Source organism: Oncorhynchus nerka, linkage group LG22 (assembly GCF_034236695.1).
Source record: "Oncorhynchus nerka isolate Pitt River linkage group LG22, Oner_Uvic_2.0, whole genome shotgun sequence".
Classification (NCBI taxonomy): Eukaryota; Metazoa; Chordata; class Actinopteri; order Salmoniformes; family Salmonidae; genus Oncorhynchus; species Oncorhynchus nerka.
This window is the reverse complement of record NC_088417.1, coordinates 85750348-85768664: the sequence shown is the minus strand read 5'-3', so window position 1 is coordinate 85768664 and position 18317 is coordinate 85750348. Positions and strand designations below refer to the sequence as shown.

The following is an 18317-nucleotide window of genomic DNA, read 5'->3' as shown; positions in this document are numbered from 1 at the left end:
CTTGTATTACTACTGTCCTGAGAGCATCAGACAGATCACCTCTGTTATTTGATGTGATGATTGCATGAGGTTGTCCTTCCCTGAAACACATTGATATAAAAGGTTTATAAATACACTGTTTAAAGGCACAGTAACACCTGTTTCTATTTAAAAACAACGTCTATAGAAGGACTGGCTTTATTACGGGGTGGGCTTGTTCATAGGTGTCACCAAGAGAAGTTCTGCGATGGTCGGGAAGGGAAATGGCGAGAATTGTGGACGAAATGGAAGAAATAGAGAAAAGGTTGGAGAAGCAACAGCTGTGCTGGAGTGCGATCAATATGGATGACCGTGCTGATGATATGGAGCGGGAGGATGAGGGTCAAGGGTCTGAATGGTCTAGTGGAAAGAAAGGAAGAAGAGGGATCATACTGAAAGCAGTGGAGAGTAGTGTAGAAAGCAAAAAGGTCAAGGTAGGACAAAAGAGTAATAATGTGTCCGAGTGAATGGTTTGATGAGATCACATGGACTCATTTACAACCTATCCGTCTAACTAATGCCGTATAGAAAGAGAGCCCAGTTCATTAGAAATGGTAGGTTGCTAATATTTAGTTAGTGCCAGGCTCAGCAAGGGAATCTTCTGCAAATGGAAAAGCTTAATGGGAAGATTAAAAACAATGTACCTGGATCTTATGCTAGGTTGAGGTGAGTCGTCACGGTGGTCCCAATATCTATGTCCACAAATGATATTAAAGAAAATTATAAGGGAGGCAGAGTGACTAAGGCCAAAAGGTTGATCAGTAGGAAAGCGGGTCAAATAAGTAAAAGCTTATCAGTGATGCTGAGGTTTGAGAAAGTTTTGCCGGGAAAAGTATAGATAGGATTCCTTAGTTTCAATGTCAGAGAATTTTGAGGTTGTGGTAGAAGTTAGTAGCGATTTATTTTGTTTTTACTTGTATTTTTCATGGAAGTACAGAATTGGGCAGATCATGACTGATCGTACATTTCAGCAGAGTAGGTGGCAGCATGTACTTTAAACGTTTGTTTGCGGACCGCCATGATATCGAAGAAGAAGAAAGCAGGCCTTACTGAGACACATTTCTTACCGGAACGTACTGAATTAAAACATTTCCTACACGGACTGTTTTGAGTGATGCACAATTCTTTAGATTCCGACTGGTGTCCAACTTGCAGCGACGTCTTGTAAGTAATGACTCACCCAAAAATTATCAGTAGCTATGTCGCAAACAAATGTACATTTTATGTACAGTTTTTTAAACTATTTGTTTTTTTCAGCCACATTGTTTAGTGTCAGAGAAAGAGAGTTATGAACGACTGGAGTCCAGTGGCAAAAGTCTACGACCCTCTCAAGGCGGGCAGCATCGATGGCACAGACGTGGAGCCCCATGACCGGGCCGTCTGGAGAGCCATGGTCGCCCGCTACAAACCCAACAAAGCCGTGGTGGGGGACCCGCTCCTCACTCTATTCGTGGCCCGCTTGAACCCTCAAACAACGGAGGAGAAGCTGAATGAAGTGTTTTCCAATTACGGGGATATCCGCCGGCTGCGCCTGGTGAGGGACATAGTGACTGGGTTCTCTAAAGGCTATGCCTTCGTTGAATACAAAGAGGAGAGGTCCGTGGTCAGGGCGAGGCGAGACGCCAACAAACTAGTGGTGGACCAAAGTGAGTTGTTTGTGGACTTCGAGCAGGAGAGGACCCTGAAGGGATGGGTACCCCGTCGGCTGGGCGGAGGGCAGGGGGGCAAGAAGGAGTCTGGTCAGCTGCGGTTTGGTGGGAAGGACAGACCCTTCCGCAAACCCATCAACCTTCCTGTCACCATGAACCAGGAATGGGGTGGTGGTAGCAGAGAGTGTGAGAGAGGAGGTGAGAGGGAGGAGCGCTACAGAGATGGGTCCCTGAGCCGTGAGAGAGAGACTGATTGGGGGAGTAGGGGGAGGAGAGATGACCGAGACAGAGGGAGAGAGAGGGGTGTAGAAAGGGAGTACCACCGAGAGAGGAGGGATAGGAGTTATGAGCGGGAGTCGACGAGAGAGCGGGATGACAGGAGAGAGAAGGATGACAGAAGACACAGGGATGATAAGTACAGACACAGAGACAGGAGATGAAACTCAGTGGTTCCTCTGACTTCTCTGACATCTGAAAGGATGCATGGGTGGAGAGTGAGGTGGAGCAAGTAATACAAAAACGTGTGGACTACATTGGTCTTTTTTTTCTCACCTGGATGGTGCGGACAGGTGATGTCATCTGTAACCTTCTGCTGGCCTGGCTCAGCAGGGTGTTATTATCTACCTGTTGTTCTTTATGCAGTGAATAAAGTTTGTTTTACAGTCTGATTTTGAAGAAAGTTGACATAATACATGAAACATTCTGGGGATCACCATATTTATTGAGTTTGCATATCTGAAAAAAAGGCAACAAGCTGTATGAAAACTGAGACATTTATCATATTTAAAATCCTTCCAATAGAAATCTACTTGGTGTGAAGCGGGTCCATAAAGTTTGTTGCAAAAGAAGGATGTCTTGCATATATTGACATCTTCCCTCATCTTCCCTTGTTTGGATAGATTCTGTATTTATTTCCCCTTTGTGTACATTTTGGTGTAGATGTTGCCACCAAACAAGATATAACCTTTCTCGACTATCAATCCCTTTTGTCACAAATAAGTGTTGCCCTAGTTTTGCGCCTTGATTAAGTGTCTTGCATCATAAAATAAATGATTGAAAAGTTGTCCAGTCATAGTAATAGTATTAATGATCTCTTAGCATAGTGAGGCTGAGGCGTTATGTCTGCCTGACTGCTGAAGTCAGGACTAATCATTATCAAGAACCTCCCTCATCCACACTAACCATTTTACTTCTCACAAACCATCTTGCAGCCACAGCACAGGGTTTGGCAAACTGTCATCCATGTTTAAACTAAATATTCCACAACGACATTCAAATTTGCATTCTCAATGGTGTTTTTAGTTTGTGTTGTCACATTTGGTTCCAACATGGCGCCCATTCACAATGTACATGTGTATATCAAATACAGTTAGCCAAACTTGCATATTTTTGTCTCTCTTGCTTCATATGTACACCACTTGGCTAGTCCTGAAAACAAAAAAGCAGCAGCATCTAGTTAAATAATTTCAAAACAAAAATACTGTCTTTCCATAAGACATTGTAAAACTACAACCTTCTGTGCTTCATTCACCACTGGAAAAATATAAACCCATAACATTTTCTTTAAATTGGGCAATCCCATCTCAACACCCAGTAACGTATTCATTTATGTGCAAGGTCGATCTGTAAAAAAAAAACACCACATCTGTTCACACACTTTTTAGCTGGTGAGGTGGGCCTAGCCATAGTGCCCTCTAGCTGCCTCTAAGGACATGACGGGTCTAGCTCAGGGCCAAGGGAGTATAAAGATGGTTTAGAGCCTACTACATCTGGGTCAGCACTGCCACCATTATTTGAATCATTTAAAAAACATGCCCACTTGTCTTCAAGGTTTCTTTACTGGATTGAACCCTCCTCTTTCTTCTTCTGTGTCCCATGATTCTCTATCTGGGGTGTCTCGTGTGGTTCCTCTATCTCGCTCTCCTGTCACCTCGTTCCACAATCCTTCCAAGCCTGACTCTGTGTATCTCTCACACGCCTAGTGTATCCCTGCCTGTTCTAACACAAAGGGAACCGCTCTGAGCATCCATCAATTCTGGTGGGTTTCACTTTGGGATAAAGAAAGGCTCCTCTTCACCCTCAACCCTCTGTGATTCCTGTCACTTAGAAGCAAAAATGTCACACAATCCCATTGTGCTGCAGCAGGCACACTAAGCACAGTCCCAAGGCAAGGCAAGGATTTTACTGCCAAAGCCAGGGTGGTTAGGTTTCACTACTCTAGATGCTGGGTGAATGACTCTGTTACTTAGAGCTGAATGGTATTTCAGTGTCAGTATGTATTTCAGTAGGTGGATGGCTGTGCTGTAGGTGTGTGTACTGTGCAATAAGCTAACCTTTACGATGCCTTTAAGTGCATTGCAACGTTACAGGGAAAGAGTTCTGAGTGACATCATCAAACGCTGTCCAATCACTACATGTGCTGCAAAGCTTCCTGGGCCTGTTCCGTGTACACCTCATCATTCCCCGCCCACGAGCTGAAGCTGTCATCAAACTGTGCATTCCGCTGGGAGTTCCGCCTCTTGTCACGAGAGAAGAAGCTAAACCTGGGAGAGAAGAGGAAGCAAGGAAGAACAGAGGAGGGAAGAGTCGAGAAGGACAGAGAAAAAGAGAGACAAAAAAGTGGACTTCACTACTCAGCGTCATTGTTCCTTTATGTTCTCCAGACATATTATTTAGAGTCCTGGTTATAACTGTTAAAATACATAGAAGTGAGATGCATTTCTACCAGTGGAGGCTGCTGAGGGGAGGACGGCTCATAATAATGGCAGGAAAGGAACTAATGGAATGGCTCATGTGTTTGATGTATTTGCTGCCATTCCACCTATTCTGCTTCAGCCATTACCACGAGCCCGTCCTCCCCAAGGTGCCACCAACCTCTTGTGATTTCTACCTAGTGAGTTATGAGTGGAGACTGAAAGTGCATCTGGGTTAGAGCACAAAGCAATAGGAGCAGAGCAAAAGCAAACATTTTATACAAATCTGTTAGTGAATTGGAAACGGGAGTGAATAAACATCCTATTCTGATTGGCTGATTCTAATGATCTACCATCTTCACACTGGACAGTGATTTAGATATCCCCACAATCAGCCAATCAGAATAGAAACACCTACATGGGGTGGGAGGGTCCATGCAGGTCCGATAAAAAGGGCCCAGAGTTTTTACTGGTTAGATCACAAGGTAAGAAAAAACTCCTGGCCACACGAATAAAAGCATTGGATGGGGGGTGTTAGCTAAGACAGTGAGTGACACAGAGGCCAACCAATGACAGGGGTCGTACAAGGGATATGAGACGTCTGATTGGCTGTAAAGTGGGGTCATCTGGAATCAACCCAGCCGCCACCATCGGCATTATGGCTGTGAAGATCCTGTCACACAGAGGTACACACACACACATACACACACACACATACACAGGTATAAATACACACACTCGTATACCCGCACAAGCACATACACACACAGACATTCACAAAGAGGCAAGCAGAGAGAGAGAGACAGAGGGAGAGGGACCACATCAACCACAGCCCATTTCATTTATATTCTTCTGCTGTGAGATGTAGCCATGTTACTGGTGTTGTTGCCAGAAGGTGGTTACTTTAAACCACACATGCTGATTTAGTTGACCAGGAGATAAATGCACGTACGCATCATAAATGCGATATGTTAAAGGTATCCAGTGTATCTGTGTGATTGGTACATACAGGCGTTTGATTCCTGACTCAGGCTGTGCGTTGTGTCGGGGCCGTGCCCTCAGCTGTTCGGGGGATGGGGAAGGAGTGGGAGGCCCGGTCTCATCCTCCACCTCTTCACTGGAGAGAGGAAGAACAGTCATCACTCCACTACCATCATCATCATCAGCATTGTCAATATTGTTCACTTTTAACTTCTTAAATTAAACCTGACAAACTGCGATAATCTCATCTGATTGTTTATGTTTTTCTAAACATGTTCTGTTTGTATGGTAAAAATAATGATGGCTGCCTTTTGTAGTAGGCGACCTCCTCCAGCAGCACGAACACTTTGGACTTGAGCTCGTTCCTCTCATGCAGAACGTCTCTCAGCTCCTGTAGTGTGAACCGGGGCCTGTTGGGATCCTTCTGGTCCAGGCTGTCCACCTCCTCATCACATAGTGCCTCCTAGTGGGGGACAGCCACATTACACCATGGGATGATGAAAGGAAGAGAGGAGGGCAGGAAAGGAAGGAATAGAAGAAAGGAGGGATACCTTGGTAAAATGTTGAAACAGAGCAGGTGTGTCCTGATCACACATCGCCTCCTGGTGGCACAGGAAGAGAACTGTAGGTCAGACCCTGGGCCCTGTTACAATACTAAGGTAATGCACCCTTCTCTCCTTCCTGCCTTCCTTCCTTACCTCAGATACTGAGCTTCAGACTAACTCATTGCTTGCAACCAACAGAGGTCAGTCATGCAGCAAACAGTCTTTTAGCAAGTCACTGTGTAGCAAATGAAGCGTGAAAAAAAAGAGGCATGAACAACCAGTCATGCTATTATCATGACTGGCTAAACTAACGTTCTAATGCTCTAAGTTCTGTTGGTGCCAACTACATACTTTGCCATTGCAGATGAAAGGGAAGGGACTGAACTAGTCCATGGGGTGTCAGTGCAGTCTATGTTTAGATGCGACAGCTGCAGTGGTACAGTCTGACCCAGTTATCTCACACACACACACACACACACACACACACACACACACACACACACTGACATAGTTGGTAGAGGGACACTTAATTCACACATGCTCTGTGCCATCTAAATCAACATTTAGGGTGTTCAAACTGGGGTAGTAGAACTGCAGGCAGGAGCACACACACACTCCCACATACACACTGTTCATGTACAGTAGCTGGCAAAAGTTTGGACACACCTGCTCATTCAATGGTTTTTCTTTATTTTTACTATTTTCTATATTCATCACTGCATATTTCTATATTGTAGAATAATAGTGAAGACATCAAAACTATGAAATAACACATGGAATCATGTAGTAACCAAAAAAGTATTAAACAAACAAAATATATTTGAGATTCTTTAAAGTAGCCCCCCTTTGCCTTGATGACAGCTTTGCTCAACCAGCTTCATGAGGTAGTCACCTAGAATGCATGTCAATTAACAGGTGTGCCTTGTTAAAAGTTAATTTGTGGAATTGGTATACAGAAGATAGCCCTATTTGGTAAAATGCCAAGTCCATATTATGACAAGAACAACTCAAATAAGCAAAGAGAAACGACACCCCTTCATTACTTTAAACACATGAAGGTTAATCAATCCGGAATATTTCAAGAACTTTGAAAGTTTCTTCAAGTGCAGTCGCAAAAACCATCAAGCGCTATGATGAAATATGAGGACCGCCACAGGAAAGGAAGTTATGGTTACCTCTGCTGCAGAGGATACGTTCATTAATTAGAGTTAACTGCACCTCAGATTGCAGCCCAAAGAATTGCTTCACAGAGTTCAAGTAACAGACACATCTCATCCTCAACTATTCAGAGGAGACGGCGTGAATCAGGTCTTCATGGTCAAATTGATACAAAGAACCCACTACTAAAGGACACCAATAAAAATAAGAGACTTGCTTGGGCCAAGAAACACGAGCAATGGACATTAGACTGGTGGAAATCTGTCCTTTAGGCTGTTGAGTCCAAATTTGAGATTTTTGGTTCCAACCGCTGTCTTTGTGAGACGCAGAGTATGTGAACGGCTGATCTCCGCATGTGTGGTTCCCACCATGAAGCATGGATGAGGTGTGATGGTGTGGGGGGGCTTTGCTGGTGACACACTTTATTTAGAATTCAAGGTACACTTAACCAGCATGGCTACCAGAGCATTTTGCAGCGATACACCATTCCATCTGGTTTGCTCTTAGTGGGACTATCATTTGTTTTTCAACAGGACGATGACCCAACACACCTCCAGGCTGTGTAAGTGCTATTTGACCAAGAAGGCGAGTGATGAAATGTTGCATCAGATGATCTGGCCTCCACAATCACCCAACCTCAAACCAATTGAGGTGGTTTGGGATGAGTTGGACAGCAGAGTGAATTAAAAGCAGCCAAAAAGTGCTCAGCATATGTGGGAATTCCTTCAAGACTGTTGGAAAAGCATTCCAGGTGACTACCTCATGAAGCTGGTTGAGAGAATGCCAAGAGTTTGCAAAGCTGTCATCAAGGCAAAGGGTGGCTACTTTTGAAGAATCTCAAATATAAAATATATTTAGACTTGTTTAACACCTTTTTAGTTACTACATGATTCCATATGTGTTATTTCATAGTTTTGATGTCTTCACTATTATTCTACAATGTAGAAAATAGTAAAAATAAAGGAAAACCTGTGAATGAGTAGGTGTGTCCAAACTTTTGACTGGTACTGTATATATATACTGTATATATCCTTCCCCGACACACACACTGACTGTAACGTATGCATATGCACACTCCAACACATACTGTCCATACACAATCCCTCACTCTTCATCTTACTCTCAAACACACACTTATGTGGTAAAGTTTAGTTAGGGAAAAGGGTCCACTGACTCACATGCTGAACTACCAAGGTTTGCTGGATCAAAAACACAGTCCTTGACCGGTCACCCAGGCAGCACTCTGTTCTCTAGCTAAACCAGCATCTATAGAACACTGTTTAGGGGGACGGTTGCGGTGCAAAGGTTAGAGGTCACGACAAACACACCATTCTGGGGGCGGCTAGCTTGCTAGCACTACGGTGTTACCCATAGCAACACTGCCTCTTCCTCTACATCCTCATCAGCATCCAGGGACGGGAGACGCGGGGCAGGATCGTAACGCCCCAACCGCAGCTCTGGGGGGTAGTGTCTGTCTGGTTCTGGCCAGCCCACACCCTGAATCCCCGCCTCTGAGGAGGGAATACCAGGCTGGGGGGAGGGGGAGGGGAGTTATTGTACCTTTTTTTATCCAGGTTAGTCTCACTGAGATCAAATCTCTCTAGAAAATTCTTATAGACATTGTAAAAGGAAAGTGAAAACATAAATCGTACTGCAGAGTATTGTGGGTGATGAGTGTACAACTGAGTGTACAACACATTAAGAACACCTTCCTAAATATTGAGTTGCACAGCACCTCAGAACAGCCTCACTTTGTCAGAGCATGGACTCTACAAGGTGTCGAAAGCTTTCCACAGGGATGATGGACCATGTTGACTCCAATGCTTCCCACAGTTGTGTCAAGTTGACTGGATGTTCTGGGTGGTGGACCATCCTTGATACACATGGAAAACTATTGAGTGTGAAAAACCAAGCAGTGTTGCAGTTCTTGAGGTACACAAACCGGTGCACCTGACACCTACTACCATACTATATTCAAAGGCACTTCAATCTTTTGTCTTGTCCATTCACCCTCTGAGTGACACACAAACACAATCCATGTCTCAATTGTCTCAAGGCTTAACAGTCCTTCTTTAACCTGCCTCCTCCCCTTCATCTACACTGATTGAATGCGATTTAATAAATGACATCCGTGAGGGATCACAGCTTTCACCTGGATTCACCTGGTCAGTCTGTCATGGAAAGGGCAGGTGTTCATAATGTTTTGTCCACTCAGTGTACGTGTTACACTTGCTGTATGAAGTATGTGAAAAATCAGTGTTTAATTTGGCTACCAGTGAACCCATTTGGTGACTATACAGGTCATTGTCAGGTCACTTTTAGCTGTCCTGAATTTTCTGGCTGCCATTCTGTCTCTTTTTATATCCCTCTGGTTGGCTGGTTGGTTGGCTGGCTGGCTGGCTGGCTGGTTGGCTGACTGTGGAGGGGTAGAAGGGAGGAAGGCTATTTCTGTCCTGGCCCCCTCCCTCCACCTCCAACCCCTCATATGAGAGCTAGGTCATGTTTTCCGATGAGGCAGAGACTCCATGCTCCCTGACTCACTAGCTACAGCCAGGCTTTACAGGCTGTGAGTCAGACTGCTATAAATTAACTCAGGCTGCAAAGATACTCTCATAGATGTGGAAAGAAAAGAGAATACCAGCACACTGCGTGTGACTCTGCCAGAGGCTGCCAGGGTTATAATGTAGCACCTGGGTCTGCTGGGAGCATGTCTGCCTGTATAAACTGTATAGTTACATGTGCAGGTGAGTGTTTCCTGTGTAGCTGTGCCTGGCTGGGTTTGTGCGACCTGAGCAGGTGTTGTTATTACCTGTGCAGGGGATGGGAGCTGGGGAGGAGGCACCTCTGGACCCTGAGGGGGCATGTCTCCTTGCAGTCGCTCCCTTAAACGTGTAACTTCCTGCCGGAGTGCTCCCATTTCCTGTACCCGTGCCTGAGCTCCCGCCTCCAGTTCCACCTTAAACATACAAATATAATACATTTTTAAAATAATTCTGAACTCTTTTGTTTTGCAAATACAGTTGGTAAAACAATATGTATTACACATCCTAAGGGCTTGGAACCTTCTGCTCGATGAGGGCTTTCCCTTGAGCTTCCACCACAGAGATCTTATGGCGCAGGTCATGGTTGATCTTCATCAGACGAGACTGCTGCTGCTGGAGCTAGAAAGAGGTGAAGGGATGGAGGGGAAGGGAGATGCAGGGATATGGATGGATGGGTTGGAGATAGAGATAGCGGGGGGAGAAATGAGAAGAAGTGTGAGAGAGAGTTAGGGGACAGAGAGCGGGTCACAGAGAGAGAACAAGTACAGGAGGATGTAATAAAGAGGGAAACAGAGAAAGAGAGATAAAAGAGAGTTAATTGATCCATCAAATCAATACACTTGAATAAATAAACAGATTCCCCACACCCTACAAGGAGTCCCTGACCCCTGACCACTGACTTAAGGTCAGCTTTGTGTTCTCCCTCCTAATGGCTAAGGGTAGAATTGGGGACGGGTTAGCTGATCTTAGGTTTATGTATAGGGAGGGACAACTTCTACCCCAAGCAAGCACCCATCCTGCCGCCCTTACTGCCTCAACGTCCTCATTCTTGAGCGTGAGCTCGCGGTCTTTGGCTCGGATCTCGTCTCTCTGCTTGTCCACTACCTCCTTCAGCTTCTTCATCACCTGACGCTCCCGCTCCGACATACCTGGCAACGCAACAAATCAACATCAGATCTGACAACCTGAGATGCAGAGCAGAGAGGGGTAAGTAATAGAGGAACAATATAAAGGCCTGGCAGCCAAGACACAGGAGAAAGGAGCCAAGTTAGAACAACATGAATACCCTGTGTGTGTTATGTGTACACATGTTGAACTGCATGGGAGAATACATCAAGTGAATATGAGCACAGCAGCGGAGTTCCTGTCTGTGAGCCCGACTAGGTTTAAAATAGAAAACAGTACACACACCTGATTTCTCTGACACAGACACTGCGTACCCATGGCTGACACAGCCCTGAATATAAACGATGGAGGAAGCAAGACTTTTAAACTTCAGTCAGGACTCACTGAGCAGGTGGAGAGGGGACTGGGGGGACTTTGTGGAGACTTACGTGTGCGTGAAGCATGATTATGTAGTGTGTGTGTGTCTAGCAGGTGTACGGAACACTGAGGGTGGTCTGTCTCTGTGCCCGTCTTCTTGTATGTGTATGTGTGTGTGCGTCAGGGGGACTGTATCCCCTCTGTGACATCACAACAGAGCCACTCATGCAGTGATGAGACTGGCTCAGCCTCAAACACAGAGAAGGCCTCCTTGTGTGTGTGTGTGTGTGTGTGTGTGTGTGTGTGTGTGTGTGTGTGAGAGAGAGAGACAGAGAGCGAGGGAGCGACGGTGTACATTGAGTGTACAAAACATTAGGAACACCTACTACTTCCATGACAGACTGAGCAGGTGAATCCAGGTGAAAGCTACGATCCCACTCACTTCAATCAGTGTAGATGAAGGGGAGGAGACAGGTTAAAGAAGGATTTTTAAGCCTTGAGACAATTGAGACATTGATTGTGTATGTGTGTCATTCAGATGGTGAATGGACAAGACAAAACATTTAAGTGCCTTTGAACAGGGTATGGTAGTAGGTGTCAGGTGCACCTGTTTGAGTGTGTCAAGAACTGCAACGCTGCTGGGTTTTCCCCACTCACCAGTTTCCCGTGTGTATCAAGAATGGTACACCACCCAAAGGACAACTGTGGGATGTTTTGGAGTCAGCATGGGCCAGCATCCCGTGGAATGCTTTCAACCCCTTGTAGAGTCCATGCCCTGACAAATTGAGGCTTTTCTGAGGGTGTTTGTATAGTATGTATGTGTAACCCACATTCTTTCAATATCGTTATTGTGTGTGCACTGTAAACGCAATGTGCCCCATTACTAAAAACTTTTGAGGAAACCTGTTGCATTTAATATACTGTATCTTTTAATATATGATTTTGTACTCAAACTGATAGAGTCACTGTGACCCTGTAGGGGGTCCAGATTTAAGTTGTATCAGCTTAAAATGTTTGAGTAATGTTTCCCAATATAATTTCCCAGTGTGTCTTGCCTTTTCAACTGAATTGTAGTTACCACCCATGACTGTATTTGTTAGTGACAGAGCCATGGTTGTTCAATTCGTTCATTCTCAGTCAAAGTGAGTTCCTAGGTGAATGTTATCATTATAATTAAACTCATAACAATACATTCATATCTCATAAAGTCTTACTTTGAGGCCAAGCTTTACCTGACACGTTCTGACCATAGTTCTTTTGTATTTTCTTTGTTTTAGTGTGGTCAGGGCGTGAGTTGGGTGGGCAGTCTATGTTTTCTGTTTCTATGTGGGGTTTCTTGTTTGGCCTGATATGGTTCTCAATCAGAGGCAGGTGTTAGTCATTGTCTCTGATTGGGAACCATATTTAGGTAGCCTGTTTTCTGTTGGGGTTTGTGGGTGGTTGTTTTCAGTCTTTGTGTGTCTGCACCAGATAGAATTGTTTCGTTTTGTAATTTGAAGTGTTCAGTGTTTTGATTATTATTAAATCAAGATGAACACTAACCACGCTGTGCTTTGGTCCTCTCCTTCTTCCACCGACAACAACCGTTACATTACCCTACTACAGTGGCCTGAAACTCATGGTTTACAGGCCACATCAGGCCTACAAAATTCCTGTAACTTTATTGAAATTCCCATATTAAAAATAAAAAAATCCCACAAAGGATTTCCAGGAATAATCCAACCTCGATTTCTGGAACACTTGGAAAATTTACCAGAATTAAGCAACCCCAGGTGCAAGTCACATTATATTGGCTTTCAAAGTTATGTGTAATTCCTATTGATGTCCAGCTGAAGTTAGGATATCCAACAGTTTCAATGTTTATTCACCCGAAACCTGCATTCATAATGACTGACATGTATAGGAGCAGTGTGAGCAGGCAACCTAAGCCATATAAACTGGAACAACATTTTCAGTAACGGGTGCAAAAAATCTAAATGATTGGATTAGTTTAGTATACGATTAATCAATCACTCAATGTACATGCAAAAACACATATTTTAAAAACAATTTTAAAGAAGTTAATTTGTTATCATAACTTAAATGGAGTTGATGTGACTTCTCATGAAGTTTTGAGACAGTACCAGATAAACATTTAAAGTAATAATGCATGTGTGGGTTAAGAGTCCAGGGTGTAGAGTGAGGGGTTTAGAGTTGAGTACCTTCATGCCTCTGTAGGTCCTCTTCACTCATGGGATCTTTGATGGACATGTTAGTGAGAAGAGTCTTGTTCTCTTCCTGAAGTTGAGTGATCTGAGACAACAGGTCCTGGGCCTCCCCTCGCCATACATCTTCTACCAGCTCCAACTCCTACACACACACACACACACACACACACACACACACACACACACACACACACACACACACACACACACACACACACACACACACACACACACACACACACACACACACACACACACACACACACACACACACACACACACACACACACACACACACACACACACACACACACACACATAGAGTTAACATATACACACACACACAGAGATACCTCGTCTGCCCTGAAAGAACGTCACTTGACTCTATGTAAACTGGATACCATACATCCTGAGGCTGCCTTTACATACATCCTGCCTTTACATACAGCCTTTACATACGTCCTGAGGCTGCATTTATTATAACCGGGGATTTTAACAAAGCTAACCTGAGAACTAGACTTCCTAAATTCTATCAGCATATTGAATGCGCGACACGGGCTGCTAGCATTCTGGATCATTGCTACTCTAACTTCCGCGATGCATACAAAGCCCTCCCCCGCCCTGCTTTCGGCAAATCTGACCATGACTCCATTTTGTTGCTCCCAGCCTATAGACAGAAACTAAAACAGGAAACGCCCGTGCTCCGTTCTGTCCCACACTGGTCTGACCAATTGGATTCCACTCTTCAGGATTGCTTCGATCACATGGACTGAGATATGTTCCAGATAGCCTCAGACAACAACATTGATGTATACGCTAACTTATTAGCAAGTGCATCAGAGATGTCGTACGCTCTGTGACTATTAAAACATTTCCTAACCATAAACCGTGGATTGATGGCAGCATTCGCGCAAAAATGAAAGTGCGAAAGGCAAGGCAATCAAACATGCAAAGCATCAGTATAGAGACAAAGTAGAGTCGCAATTCAACGGCTCAAACACAAGACGTATGTGGCAGGGTCTACAGTCAATCACGGATTACAAAAAGAAAACCAGCCCCGTTGCGGACATCAACGTCTTGCTCCCAGACAAATTAAACAACTTCTTTGCTTGCTTTGAGGACAATACAGCGCCACTGACACGGCCCGCTACCAAAGCCTGTGGGCTCTCCTTCTCCGTGGCCAACGTGAGCAAAACATTTAAATGTGTTAACCCTCGCAAGGCTGCCGTGTTAACCCTCGCAGGGCTGCCTCAGAGCATGCGCAGACCAGCTGGCTGGTGTGTTCACGGACATATTCAATCCATCCCTATCCCAGTCTGTTGTCCCCACATGCTTCAAGATAGCCACCATTGTTCCTGTTCCCAAGAAAGCTAAGGTAACTGAACTAAATGACTATCGTCCCGTTGCACTCACTTCTGTCATCACGAAGTGCTTTGAGAGTCAAGGAGCATATCGTCTCTACCATACCTGATACCCTATACCCACTCCAATTTGCTTACCGCCCCAATAGGTCCACTGACGATGCAATTGTCATCACACTGCACACTGGCCTATCCCATCTGGACAAGAGGAATACCTATGTAAGAATGCTGTTCATTGACTACAGTTCAGAATTTAATACCATAGTACCCTCCAAACTCGTCATTAAGCTCAAGACCCTGGGTCTCAACCCCGCCCTGTGCAACTGTGTCTTGGAATTTCTGACGGGCCGCCCCCCAGGTGGTGAAGGTAGGAAACAACATCTCCACCCCGCTGATCCTCAACACTGGGGCCCCACAAGGGTGCGTTCTCAGCCCTCTCCTGTACTCCCTGTTCACCCATGACTGCGTGGCCATGCATGCCTCTAACTCAATCATCAAGTTTGCAGACGACACTACAGTGGTAGGCTTGGTTACCAACAACGACCAGACGGCCTACAGGGAGGAGGTGAGGGCCCTCGGAGTGTGGTGTCAGGAAAATAACCTCTCACTCAATGTCAAAAAAACAAAGGAGATGATCATGAACTTCAGGAAACAGCAGAGGGAGCAAACTGTTGCATATACCCTGACTCTGCGTGCAATGAACGCAAGAGAAGTGACACAATTTCACCTGGTTAATATTGCCTGCTAACCTGGTTTTCTTTTAGCTAAATATGCAGGTTTAAAAATATATACTTCTGTGTATTGATTTTAAGAAAGGCATTGATGTTTATGGTTAGGTACAGTCGTGAAACGATTGTGCTTTTTTCGTAAATGCGCTTTTGTTAAATCATCCCCCGTGTGGCGAAGTTGGCTGTCTTTGTTAGGAAGAAATAGTCTTCACACAGTTCGCAACGAGCCAGGTGGCCCAAACTGCTGCATATACCCTGACTCTGTTGCAAGAGAAGCGACACAATTTACCTAGTTAAAAGAAATTCATGTTAGCAGGCAATAATTAACTAAATATGCAGGTTTAAAAATATATACTTGTGTATTGTTTTTAAGAAAGGAATTGATGTTTATGGTTAGGCACACGTTGGAGTAACGACAGTCCTTTTTCACAAATGCGCACCGATTATATGCAACGCAGGACACGCTAGATAAACTAGTAATATCATCAACCATGTGTAGTTAACTAGTGATTATGAATTATTATTTATTTTTTTAACCTTTATTTTATTAGGCAAGTCAGTTAAGATTAAATTCTTATTTTTAACGACAGCCTAGGAACAGTGGGTTAACTGCCTGTTCAGGGGCAGAACGACAGATTTTGTACCTTGTCAGCTCGGGGATTTGAACTTGCAACCTTTAGGTTATTAGTCCAATGCTCTAACCACTAGGCTACCCTGCCGCCCCTTGATTGATTGTTTTTTATAAGATACATTTAATGCAAGCTAGTAATTTACCTTGGCTTCTTACTGCATTCGCGTAACAGGCAGGCTCCTTGTGGAGTGCAATGGGGCAGGTGGTTATAGCGTTGGACTAGTTAACTGTAAGGTTGCAAGATTGAATCCCCAAGCTGACAAGGTAAAAATCTGTTGATCTGCTCCTGAACAAGGCAGTTAACCCACCGTTCCTAGGCCGTCTGTTCTGTTGGTGTTTCCTTTATTTTTCCAGTTACCTGTATGCGCTTGTGATAAAACTTTAATCCACAGCTATTTTTTTATAGAGAAGCTATTGATCCTCTGTGGCTAAGTTAAGCTCTCTGGTTTATTTTGAAAATTTGAGACCCAGCTCCTGTGGTTCCAGTAATGTATTTTTTATACATATGTAATATTAATTCTGCCCCTGGGCCCCCTACGGGCTTGGGCCCAGGGCAGAGGAACATAACTAGGGATAGAGATATAGGTTTTATGTAAATGTGACATGTTATAGACCTACTAGCAAATTGGATGCAGTCTATCACAGTGCCATCCGTTTTGTCGCCAAAGCCCCAAATACTACCCACCACTGCGACCTGTACGCTCTCGTCGGCTGGTCCTTGCTACATATTTGTCACCAAATAGGTAAAGCTTTTCCTTATCTCAGCTCACTGGTCACCATAGCAGCACCCACCCGTAGCACGCGCTCCCCAAAGCCAACACCTGCACATCTATCACTCCAGTGTCAATTGCTAAATTGTAATTACTTTGCCATTATGACCCATTTATTGCCTTACCTCCTTACTTCATCTGCACACACTGTATACAGATTTTTCTATTGTGTTATTGACTGTACGTTTGTTTATCCCATGTGTAACTCTGTGTTGTTGTTTTTGTCGCACTGCTTTGCTTTATCTTGGCCAGGTTGCAGTTGTAAATGAAAACTTGTTCTCAACTGGCCTACCTGGTTAAATAAAGGTGAAATAAATCAAATTTAAAAAAGTGAAGAGTTGTGCTGTGACCCTATATATTCAGCAACATATTTTTTTCCTAATAGACTACCTTGGCTATTGCCCCAACTCAATAATCCTATAATGTTTCTATATCCAACATATCCTAATTAATTTCTGTGACATAACAGCCCACACATAGCAATACAAGAAGTGAAATGTAACAATGTAGCCTATCCACAGTCAATCAAATTGTCATTAATGTCAGATTCATATTTTAGAGGGGGTATATCAGTGGTTAGATTTTCAATTATATTAATATATACTATCGGCCAACTATTCAAAATGCCTAGTACACTTTTCAAAGTTATTGTTATAACAATGTAATTGCATTATTCTCATGATGGCAAATTAGTTGCCTTCTCTTTCTGTTCTTTCTATTTGTTTTCTTTCTTTCATTTCTATTTTTTGTTACCAGTATTGTCATATATTCACCTTAAATGATTAGGCTATTATGCCTATTATTAGGCCTGCTGTTTTAAATTAGGCTACGTTTGGTAACAACTACCCCTATTATTAATCTCAGGCCTATGATTTATCTCATCCTGTATAAGATAATTGTGACCTTCTTGTGTTTCTTCTCTTTCTCCAGCCGGTCCATCCTCTCCAGCCGTAGTTTATCCAGCTCCAGCCTCAGCTCATCTGTCTCCGGGCTGATGCTGTTCCTACTGACCATCACCTCCACGATTTCCAGCACCCGCACTACTTTGGGCATGAGCCTGGACAGAGCCTCGCAGCCGTACTGATCAATGATCCTCTCAAACTCTTGGCCCACTACCGCGGCTATGTCATACACGTCCATAACCGTTAAATCGGTCACATTCTTTTCCAACGCTGACCCGAACTCCTCCATGTCTGGCTGGGTGGGTGAGTTTGTATTCTGACTGTACCCCGCTCTGGCTGCTTTCCGCAGACCCACCCTGCCTACCCGGTCTATTATATTTCCTTCGCCACAATAAACTTCCTCCCTTAGAAAAAACTATTGACTTTTCGTCGTTCGGCTCGTTCTGTGTGTATCTGATCCACTTCAAGTCCTTACATGCGTATCGATTGCGTTTTTCTACTCCTGTCGGAAGTCTTGTAAGGGATTTTTGATAAATTTGATGAAATCACCCGGCGCTGTCCCATTGTGGTCTTGCCTTTGCTGTCGTTCTTTTCCGATTCTGTGGTCAGATTGCAGTTTGTAATGCGCATGTCAGGAATATCCGTCGCA

At 44.2% G+C, this 18317-nt stretch overlaps 2 protein-coding genes across 6 annotated transcripts; one reads left to right on the top strand and one right to left on the bottom strand.

Moving 5' to 3' along the window:
- The first annotated feature begins 221 nt into the window (after positions 1-221).
- On the top strand, positions 222-2335 carry snrnp35 (small nuclear ribonucleoprotein 35 (U11/U12)). The gene is made up of 2 exons (XM_029628413.2): positions 222-1182; positions 1276-2335. Exon 2 carries the CDS (start codon positions 1307-1309, stop codon positions 2105-2107), a length of 801 nt encoding a protein of 266 aa, XP_029484273.1. The 5' UTR covers positions 222-1182; positions 1276-1306; the 3' UTR covers positions 2108-2335.
- Positions 2336-2367: 32 nt separating this feature from the next.
- LOC115105904 (RILP-like protein 1) lies at positions 2368-18270 on the bottom strand. Of its 5 annotated transcripts, XM_029628389.2 has the most exons (11): positions 17670-18270; positions 13271-13418; positions 10617-10735; positions 10107-10205; positions 9854-10000; positions 8413-8574; positions 5893-5943; positions 5650-5804; positions 5370-5477; positions 4946-5033; positions 4122-4210 (listed from the first exon to the last, which is right to left on the bottom strand). In XM_029628389.2, exons 1-11 carry the CDS (start codon positions 17955-17957, stop codon positions 4205-4207), a joined length of 1371 nt encoding a protein of 456 aa, XP_029484249.1. In that variant the 5' UTR covers positions 17958-18270; the 3' UTR covers positions 4122-4204. The 5 variants fall into 5 exon arrangements, with proteins under 5 accessions (XP_029484248.1, XP_029484250.1, XP_029484251.1 ...); XM_029628388.2 differs by lacking the exon at positions 4946-5033 and having other exon boundaries at positions 2368-4210; XM_029628390.2 differs by lacking the exons at positions 4946-5033; positions 5893-5943 and having other exon boundaries at positions 2368-4210.
- Positions 18271-18317: the final 47 nt, after the last annotated feature.